This window comes from Poeciliopsis prolifica, unplaced genomic scaffold, assembly GCF_027474105.1.
Source record: "Poeciliopsis prolifica strain line A6 unplaced genomic scaffold, Auburn_PproV2 SCAFFOLD057, whole genome shotgun sequence".
NCBI lineage: Eukaryota > Metazoa > Chordata > Actinopteri > Cyprinodontiformes > Poeciliidae > Poeciliopsis > Poeciliopsis prolifica.
The window spans coordinates 264,971-275,314 of record NW_026562432.1 but is presented as its reverse complement, the minus strand read 5'-3'; the positions used below and the strand labels follow the sequence as shown (position 1 = coordinate 275,314).

Here is a 10,344-nt window from a genome sequence, read left to right as displayed (position 1 = left end):
AACGATACTTGACCAGTACACTTTCTTGGAGTCAGGTTTTGTTGGGGTGGCTCCTGCGGATCAGCAGGTGTAGTTGCGAGGGGGCTGGTAAGACACATTGGGGCATGCTGATTTTTGGCATGTTTTAAAAATTTAGTTTCTCTACTGGTAGCTCTTCCTGGCCATATCTGTTCAGTCTCTTTCTAACTTATACAGTCATGAATTTTAATAATGAGGAAGCAAGCTTGTAGAATTTGAGCTGAAGTCCAGTTTCTGTAATTTGCACATAGTTTCACTGAGCATTCAAACTTGTTGAAGCTTTTTTTCTATTTAAAAAAAAAGAAGAAAAAAAAAGACTTATTTAAAAAACATTTTAAATTGAAAGTCCAGAGAAATTATTTGAAGAAAAAAGAAAAAAATTCCCTCAGGATTACAGGGAAGCCACTGATTTTTACTGAGGGGAGTATTTTGCCAAGTTTTGTTTGGTGTATACCACCATTCCTGAATTTGAATCTCAGATGTGTTGGATCTACCTGCGTAGTCGTCTAACATGAATGATAGACTAATTTAAATCTGTAAATTTCTCTTAACTGTGGAGTTGCACAAGCATGGTTATTTTCCATTGACAGCCCTATAACTGTATGAGCCAATATAAAGTACTTCGAGGTAATTCTACAGGCTGATAAGGGTAAGTGTTCTGAAAATGTTCTTCAATGTAGTCTTTGTTTATTAGTCAGCATGAACAGGATTTTTCTCCACCCACCTTCTTTGGAGACTTTTAAAACTGAAAAGTCAAACTTCTTGTCTGTGTTTATAAGCTTAGTGAATAAAGCTGATTCTGAAAACAAAACAAAAAGAATACAGCATTTAGATAAATGCTTTGGTTTTAGAAAAAAAAGTGTTGAAATTATTCAATGAGTTGCTTATACAGTAAAAAGAAAAATCATCTTGTCTACTTTTTTTTCCTTTTTTTGCAGTGACCCTACAGGGAAGATTAGTTGTGCCATGTAGGATTGTGTCCTTTGGTGATGATCCATATCTCATAACCCTCAGTGAGGCTGGATTATAGTCGGACTGATAACGGCTCAAAAATTCCGCTGTCAAGCTGCAAACTGGCCAGGAGGGGGCTACAGTGCGTACGAAGAGACTCTAACATCCCGGAAACTGAGGAAGAAGACGAGCAAAACATTTTCCACCGGCTCCTTCTCTTTGTCCATCCTCCTCCTTGTAGAAGCAACATCCCCAGCAACACCATGGCCAATGTTGCCGACACAAGACTCTACGACATTCTTGGAGTGTCTCCGTCCGCAACTGAAAATGAGCTCAAGAAGGTAACTTAGTAGAAAAGAAAATATAACAACCTGAAAAGAAACAGTTAGAGATGAGAGTTCTAGAAAAAAACGTCACGTTTCTCGAACCAGGAAATGATTTGCTAAGCTAATGCTGGCTGTGAGGTAGCCTAGCATGCTAAAGGTGCTAGCATTTTAAATGGCCTGAAAGTTCATGTGACGATGCCACTGTAACCTTTAATTATTACAGATTCTTTACATTCTGGAGAGGTCGGTCACAATGTAGCCACTTTTATGCGGTTTATTTTGTATACGTTAGAAATTTTACACATTAAATCCAAAACGGTAATATGTAAAGTTTAGCGTTTCTTGCACTGATGTAACTGTTGACCTCAAGTTAGCTTTAGCTTAAATCTCGGTGGCGTTTTACTTAGCTTCGTTTGTCAAAGGACTGTAATGAACACATTATTTTATTCCATCTTATGGTATGCCAATGAATACTGCACAAAGTTAGGTTCAATTGATATTGGGTATATAATATTAAAAAAACTTGGGGATGAGTTCCGATTAGCTTCGCTGTTAGTTTTTGCTCTAGCTAAAGGAACCGCAGCTTATAGCCCAATAACTGCGTTTCTTAATCAACTGACCCACCGCTGAGTCCGCTTTTTAGTGAATATTTAGGGATATTTATTCTAATGTCTTACAAAGTCCCGATTCGATGGCGTCATTTCTCATGTCATGCTGCTTTGCGTTTTCTGTAGGGAAGCTAACTAGCATGGCTATGACGAAGTCGTTTGTTTCCGGTTTTTGATATTTAATTATTCTCCGTATTGTGCCAAGTTTTGCCGTTGCCTTCTTAAACATGACGTCCGAGGGTATTTTTGTATGTTTAATAAAAAAATACAATAAATAAAAACTGCTGCCCGTACAGTGCTGCTGTGTTTTGAGTGTTAGCAAGGAATGCTAATTAGCCAATTCTGGTTTTCGTTAGCAGTAAAGTTGTCAGACATTTTGAGGGTTCCGTTTCATGCTAAACGTCGATTTGTACGTACAGCTAAGTAAATAAAAGCCGAACAGCAGAATGGAGCGTCCTTATCTGCTCCAGAAGTGGATAATTGTGTTCTTAGAGTCCAGTGTCTGAGGGTTAGGTTATGGGGTCCGTTTGCCGGTTGGAACATTTTGGTTTCTTTACGCAGGCACGTGTGATTGCGTAAACTGAGTGAGCTCCTTTCAGGTGTTCCTCTCACGGGAGGTTCCAGGTCACACACGGGGAAAAAAATTACACAAGCAACTTCTCCATCTGTCTTTCCAGGCATACCGGAAACTGGCCAAAGAGTATCACCCTGACAAGAATCCTAACGCTGGGGACAAGGTAAACATTTGGTGCTGGCCTCCTGCATTACTGTGGGGGACAAAATGTGCCGATATAGAAACACAGTGGTCCAAAGGTTGAATATTATTTGTCTCTCATTTCAGAGAGTGAAACCCGTTTATTGCTTAGATTCATTACTTATGGAAAGAAATAATGTCAGCCTTTTTTAATTTTTTTTTTTACTTGCATGGGTGATTGTTGTGGCTTACAGAGAACGGAAACCTCAACTAGAAATTATTACACCACAAGAGCTCATTAAAAAAAAAAGACATGTCAAACAGAAATGACAGATTTTAGGAAAGTTTATTGATTTCTGTGCACCAAGTACTTAGTTGAGGCTCCTTTCGCATAAATTATTGCATCACTTTAGCGTGGCAGTTCGTCTGACTTTGCTGAGGTGTATTAGAAGCAGAGGTTTCTCATTAGACACTTTTGTCGTTTCTGGTTAAGAAGTGGCTTTACACATGGTTTACATTTATAGTCCATGTGGCTGAAGCGACTTTATGGCTCTAGCTGCTCCAACTGCAGCCTCAGTTCACTCCTTGTGAAACTCTCCAAATTTTTTCTAGGCTCAAAAAACTTCTACGGTACTTTAATTCTTGGAGATGTTATTGTAGAAAATTTTGAAATTTCCTGTCAAATTCACAATACTTAACATCAGTTGACTATTATTTGTTGGTCTATTACAAAAATCCCCCAAAATGCTTAAGTTTTACTGTATAAAAACTTCAACTTCTCTTATAGGAAACACAAATATTAGTGAAGCTCATTAAATAGAAAACAAATTTACCTTGAGTTAATGTTACATTTGCATTACTTGTTTACTTATACATAAGCACCAACTATAAAGTCTTAAAAAAGGCAAACGTAAAAAAAAAGCACATTAAAATAAGCAGTACTCATTTGTTTATTGTCCAATTGTTTCATCCTAGTTAAAGTTTTTTGATCCTTTATCCGTGACTTATTATATTTGCTGAAGTTGTTGGCCAGTGACCTGGTGAAGACGGGCAGTGGTTATGGAGTTCAGGAGAATATATAGAGACTCCTGACCTCACTCTCCCATACTATGTTGCCATTTTGCTTCCAACAATTTCACCAAAGACACTCTTTAACTTGCTATGTGTTACTGAAGTATAAAAACCCCTATAATGTATATAAACAAAATATGCTCAGCCTGGTGAGAGATTAAGTAAAGCCTGGTGGCCCGCCAGCCTTAAAATACACCAGTAAAGATCTGTGAAACGTGGCTGCAGCAGATGTTCTGTTTGAACCCAAGTTGTATTGATTTATTGATTAATTCTGAATAAAACGCCAAAAATAACTTCAGACTTTGATTTAAGCTGTTATGATAATAAAGTCTGTCTGGAATTGATAGATGTAATGGAGCTGCTGTTTGCTGTTCTTCCACAGAACACGGGAAGCTCTGTTAACCTCTGTTTGCCCTCATCATCATTTAGATGATTTGACAGAAAAAAATAATTATTCAAATTTGCTCAAAGATGATGGTTCTAGAGTAACTAATGTAATTTCGATGATGTAGTCCAAGCATTAACTTCATCCTGGTAGCTTTCTGAATTCAAAAATGTTCTGCTGTTAGTTCTTTTATCTGTTATAGAGAATGTAGAGGTGCTGATCCCATCCTGTTATGTTTTTAGTAACAGCTTCAGTCCCTTTCTTTGGATTACATCAAACCTCTTTTTTGTGCCAAAGTCCTTTTTCTCTCTCTCTCTTTGTCCAGTTTAAAGAAATCAGCTTTGCCTATGATGTGCTCACTAACCCTGAGAAGAAGGAACTGTACGACCGGTATGGAGAGCAGGGGTTGCGGGAAGGAGGCGGGGGCGGCCCCGGGATGGACGACATCTTCTCCCACATCTTCGGCGGCGGGCTCTTTGGCTTCATGGGCGGACAGGCGGGGCGCTCCAGAAACGGCGGTCGGAGGAGAGGCGAGGACATGGTCCATCCGCTTAAGTAGGTGACATGTCCCTCGGTGGTCCTGTGACATCTACAGCCAGGTTGCTAGTTAGCTGTGTTTTCATTGACCATTTAATTTTGCAATTTGATGTTTGGTAATAAATGAGCTTAATGGAAAGACAGCAGTTGAAAATAAAACCTTTCTATTTGATTCCAAAGTTTTGCCACTAAGATAAGGTGAGTGTTTTTCAGTCGAGTCAAAATTGGTTTGTTTCGTAAAACTGCAATGGATGCACTTTTCTTCGCGTGATCATGATCAACAACCAGATGTTGCCATTGGCGCAAACCAGGAAGAAGATGACGACCGGACGTAGTTGGAGGATGACATGTTTTTGAATGACTTAAGTGAATAAACCTGTTCAGTTGTAACTTTAATTTAGTTTGTAATTTAATGGAAACACAGCGATCAAATTTCTTTTTTCTTTCGACATTAGTGGAATATTGACTAAATTTTCTTCATTTGTCATGTAAGCTCAGCGAGTGTCTCATGTTTTCTTCAGGGTCTCACTGGATGACCTTTACAATGGGAAAACAACAAAACTACAACTCAGCAAGAATGTACTGTGTAGTTCCTGTAACGGGTAAGTTGTATATTATTCCTCCTCTGTTTGCCGTTTTCTCGTTGCCGTCTGCTGAGCCGTTGTTATGTTTCTTCTTTCATCGATTCAGACAAGGAGGCAAGACGGGCGCTGTACAGAAATGCACGGCCTGCAGGGGGCGGGGCATGCGCATCATGATCAGACAGCTGGCTCCAGGCATGGTCCAACAGATGCAGTCTGTGTGTACCGATTGTAACGGAGAAGGTGAGGACCACGGCGGCGTGTGAGTTTCTGCGTTCCAGCGAGCGTCTCAGAGCCGCTGTAACAGTTGGTTCTGTGTGTTTGATCCGCTCCAGGTGAAGTCATCAGCGAGAAAGACCGCTGTAAAAAATGTGAAGGCAAGAAAGTGGTGAAGGAGGTGAAAATCCTGGAGGTCCACGTAGACAAAGGCATGAGGCACGGGCAGAAAATCACCTTTGGAGGGGAAGCCGACCAGGCGCCGGGGGTGGAGCCTGGAGACATAGTTCTGGTTCTACAGGAAAAGGACCACGAGGTAAAACCCTCCACTTCTTCAAGTAATATTATTATTCTGTAAGATTTTTGTTTATGTTGAGCTTCAAATCATTCGTCTAAAAACTTGATCATATGGCCGTTTCTCTGGAAGTGTGTTGGTTTAAAAACATGGCTGATGCTCTGGCACACATAGTTTTTAATGTGTCTTCTAAAGAAGATGCATATAAAGGTACATAAATGCATATTCTATCATTCATATAGACGCACCAGCCAGAAATCAGTTTGCAACCTCTGGTTTTTGATGTTTCAAGCTGCTGATGCTGATTTCCAATAGCCAAAAAAAGACACTATTTTTAAGAACCTTCATTTTCTTTCCTTCCTATCATGATCAAACAAGTCTTACTATGAGCAGGGCGCTGTCACTGTGTTTGACTAGTTTTTTTATATCATAGATTTGCTTACATTTTAAAGCAAAGATGAGATAATTACAAAATATATCTTTTACCATCTTCTACTAGAAATCAGTGTAGCTGATAGCAAAACAAGCACTGCACCATTGTGGCTTTTTGTTTTATTATTATTATTATTTTTGGGGTAGGGGGTGTAAGTCTTTAACTTGAATTGCCAAAAAATCTTAAACCCAGGCTAGGCTGCAAGTGCTGCTCTCTCTCACTTCCCTGCAGCCTTTAGAATGTAAAAGAAATGTTATTTCCTCCTGTTTTAAAAGGCTAAAAATTAGTAGATTCCAACGAGCAGCTAATGTTTTGGTCCATCAGTTCCTTAAAAACAAAAGAGATGGCAAATAATATCCATAAACTTTATTTTCACATGTAAATCTTAATAATTGTCCATATTCTGTCATTTATGAGAAGTTTGGATCTAAAGCTTGTTCCCCCTTGAACAAGTTGAACACGTTTCCTACCACTGTCACAGGGAACCAGTCCAGATCAGAACTGGTCTCTGTGGTCTTCACATCATCTCCATCTTCTCTCCATTTTAGACGTTCAGGCGAGAAGGAAACGACCTCTATATGACCCATAAGATCGGCCTGGTGGAGGCGCTGTGCGGCTTCCAGTTCATGCTGAAGCATTTAGACGGGAGACAGATTGTTGTCAAGTATCCTGCAGGGAAAGTCATTGAACCAGGTCAGATTTCTTCTTCTCTGGTTCTCTAGTTGTGTTTGAAATGTTTGATGCTGTGTTGAAGGACTAAATGTTGCTTCAAACAAAGCAGTTATAAGTGAAGACATGAGTTGCATCGTCTTGTAATAACGTATCATCGTTTTCAGTAATTCTGCCATTAGTGTATTAGAGCCATTGTAGATTAAAAACAGAGTAAATTTCTGCCAAAAACTTGAACATTTCTGACTTTCAAAAGTCAACAGTTTTCTAGAAAAGAAAAGTGAAATTTTGAGATTAATCAAAAAGAAATTCTTCCAAAAACAAGAACATTACTGAGATTTCAAAGGTCAAGTTTTCAACTTTTGGAAGATTTGAGTTTCGAAAGTCAACATTTTTTTTCTTTTTTTGAATTTCTGAGATTTCAGTTTGTTTGTTTTTCTGGCAAATTTTAAACTTTTGAAACTTGGACATCATTTATTTGATTTTTTTCTATAAAATGTCTGAGATGAATCTAAAATTTCTGACTTCTTTGGCAGAAGTTTTCTCTTCCTTTAGTTTTCCTCTCCACTGTTGCCCCAACACCTATTACTAGTGGCCCTTCGGAGGAGCAGCATGCATTTCCTGGGCGGTGTGGCTAATATTATCAATCTTGTTGTTTCCAGGCTCGGTCAGGGTGGTGCGGGGAGAGGGCATGCCACAGTACCGAAACCCGTTTGAGAAAGGAGATTTGTTCATCAAGTTTGATGTCCAGTTTCCTGAAAACAACTGGATCAGCCCAGAGAAGCTGGTGGTAGGACAAGAACCTCTGTTAACGCGTCATCTCTGCTTTTTAATTTTTTTAGTTTTAGAAAAGCCTCGTCTCATTTTCTTTTACAGCTCCTTTATTTCTCCGACACGAATCAACAGCTGAACAAAACTTATCCAAATATTAGTTCTGATAGAAAATATTAATTTCTGACTTAGTTTATTTTAGTCTTTTTGGGCCACAATGATAGTTGTTACTGTCAACACAATAAGCTGGAAATAACTGAGTAATAATTGCTGAATTATGACACGTAATAGTTCCTGTAACTGTCCTTTTAGTAAGTCTTGTTCTGTAAGGTGTCCTAATGAAGGACCACCACAAGGTGGCAGTGGAGCACCAAGCTGTCTCCCAGCTGTTGTATATTGAATAAACAGTCCTGCTCTGCTCATCTATTCTCTCTGTATTTACCGCCCGTTTTCCTCATCACAGGAGCTGGAGGACATGCTGCCGTCGCGGTCGGAGCCCCCCATCATCACCGGGGAAATGGAGGAGGTGGACCTGCAGGACTACGACGCCAGCCAGGGCTCGTCGTCCGGCGGCCGCAGGGAGGCGTACAACGACAGCTCTGATGACGAGAGCGGCCACCACGGGCAGGGCGTGCAATGTGCCCACCAGTAATCTCCATCCGGCTTCTCAGACATACACACAATACATATATATATATAAAAAAGAAGTCTCTCTCTCTCCATATATATACATATGCATAAAACCCCAAACACCCCCGTTCTGCAAGTTGCAGAGTAAACAAGGAGCCAAGAAACGTCCAGGCAGTTCCCACAGACACAGATCCAGAACACGGCTGCACCTTGTAACTGTTCCCTAACATCACTCTCCCCAGAGCTCAAATCGTCCGATCTTTGTCTGAGGAACTCTGAATATCACACCGCACCTAGATATGAACGAAGATTTGTGGAAATAAGTTTGTCCCCCGCTCACTTCCCCTTCCTGTCCTCTTCCTCCTCTGTTCAAGTCAGATCCTCTCATCTGATGGGAGGAAAGAAGAAACAAAACGCTTCTCAGTTGCAGAGTTTGTGACTTGCATATATATATATACATATATATTATTTTGTTTCATAGTATTTACATTAATTTAAGAACTAACCAATGTCCACACAGACAAAAAGCAGCTGAGCAGTGTGACATAAAGATTATTTCTCATTGATTCACAGACTCATCCACTTGGCGACATTTGTAGAACTTTGTTTCTGATTTTTACCTTGTTGTTTTCGTTTGTAGGATTTTTATGTTTTCTTTCTTTTTACATTTTAATTCAATGAGAAATTTGGTTGTGTATATCATTGCGGTGGTTGTTGGTAAGCTTCATCAGCCACCACAGTTTGAGCTGTGATTTTTAAGAAAAATAAAAAAATAAAAATCATCAGTGAAACGGGGAAGAATAAAACAAGCTATTGTCTGTTTCTGTGCTGAGACCATTTGCATGTAAAAAGCTTTGGTTCTTGCACTTACCAAACAAAATAAAGCAGCAGTCTTCTTAAGAAATGTCTATGAAGTTGTTGAATAAACTGTTGAAATACAAACTATGGTGCCATTCGTCATTGTTTTTTGAAAAATAAGATGACGTTCTTTGCAGCTCGTCAAAGATTTATTTCTTTAATCATTCTTTACTCTTTGAACTCAATTCTTGTCTATTATAATTTCTGGAGCATTAAAGCAGATGTATGAGTCTCTGGAGTATCCACACCAACATCACTGAATCGATTCATTTCAATGAATCCTCATGGATTCCTTACACAATTATAAATTAATATTGATTACTGAGTGATGAATCTGAGTGTGAAGTTAACGGGAACACAGCAAATGTGAAAAAAACAAGTTTTTTGATAAATGTTTTGCGGTTTTTTGTTTTATGTTTTTTCACATAACACGAGTCACATGATCAGACGCAAACCGTGAAGAAGAAGACGGGAAGTAGTTGAAGGTCATCACGGTTTAGTGGAATTTTAAGGTGTTGAGCACGTTTCTAGTGGAAACTCGCCTAGTGATGAATTTCCATTGGACTCTTCATTTTGAACAAGATTAACACAAATCGTTATGACCAATAACAACTGCAAAAAATCTGAATACAGACAAATCAGCCTGCTGGAAATATGTAGGTGTTTATAAGTGAGCTGAGTTTGTTGGTTGTTTTTAAGCCTTGATTTAAAAAAAACAACAACAAAAAAAAGAGATAATCGCCATGAAGTTCATCAGCAGAAGGAAGCATGGAGTGATTGATCCAAAGTGTCCAGATGGACACGGTTCTGACTGGACTTGATAAAACATTGGAGCTGATGACATAATTCCTCACAGTCTGTCTCCATACTTCAAGCCGGGTCCAAATGTTTTGCTGTCATGGTCAAAACCGTTAAGTTGAAATCACATGATTTGGCCACAACAACTGTTCATATATGTATTTTTTTTAATGACATTTTTAAAACAAACCTTTGTGGCTTTTTTGTGTCATCTGCTCAGTAATAAACTTGACGAAAAATGACAATTTTATTTCAATTGAAATAGTCTGATTTTTATGCAAAACAATCATTACAATCATTACATTAGTATAAGACACAGTTGCTACATGTTGTGAGTTTATATTCTTATTTTTGCTATGAGATTTGCTTTTAAGTAAAAGTAGGTAAATAATTGTGATTCTAGTTGCTCCAAAATTAATACAAATGCAAGAACTTTAATAAATGGGAATCTGTTTTTTAAAACTTCATCTGTTCACAAAATATTGCCCTAAAAGTTCATCTGG

The 10,344-nt window shown here is 38.8% G+C and overlaps 1 protein-coding gene across 1 annotated transcript; it reads left to right on the top strand.

The window, feature by feature from the left end:
- Nucleotides 1-1,137: 1,137 nt before the first annotated feature.
- Nucleotides 1,138-9,127, top strand: dnaja2a (DnaJ heat shock protein family (Hsp40) member A2a). The gene is made up of 9 exons (XM_055060085.1): nt 1,138-1,310; nt 2,581-2,640; nt 4,379-4,608; nt 5,112-5,192; nt 5,281-5,414; nt 5,507-5,703; nt 6,664-6,808; nt 7,447-7,574; nt 8,019-9,127. Exons 1-9 carry the CDS (start codon nt 1,233-1,235, stop codon nt 8,205-8,207), a joined length of 1,242 nt encoding a protein of 413 aa, XP_054916060.1. The 5' UTR covers nt 1,138-1,232; the 3' UTR covers nt 8,208-9,127.
- Nucleotides 9,128-10,344: the final 1,217 nt, after the last annotated feature.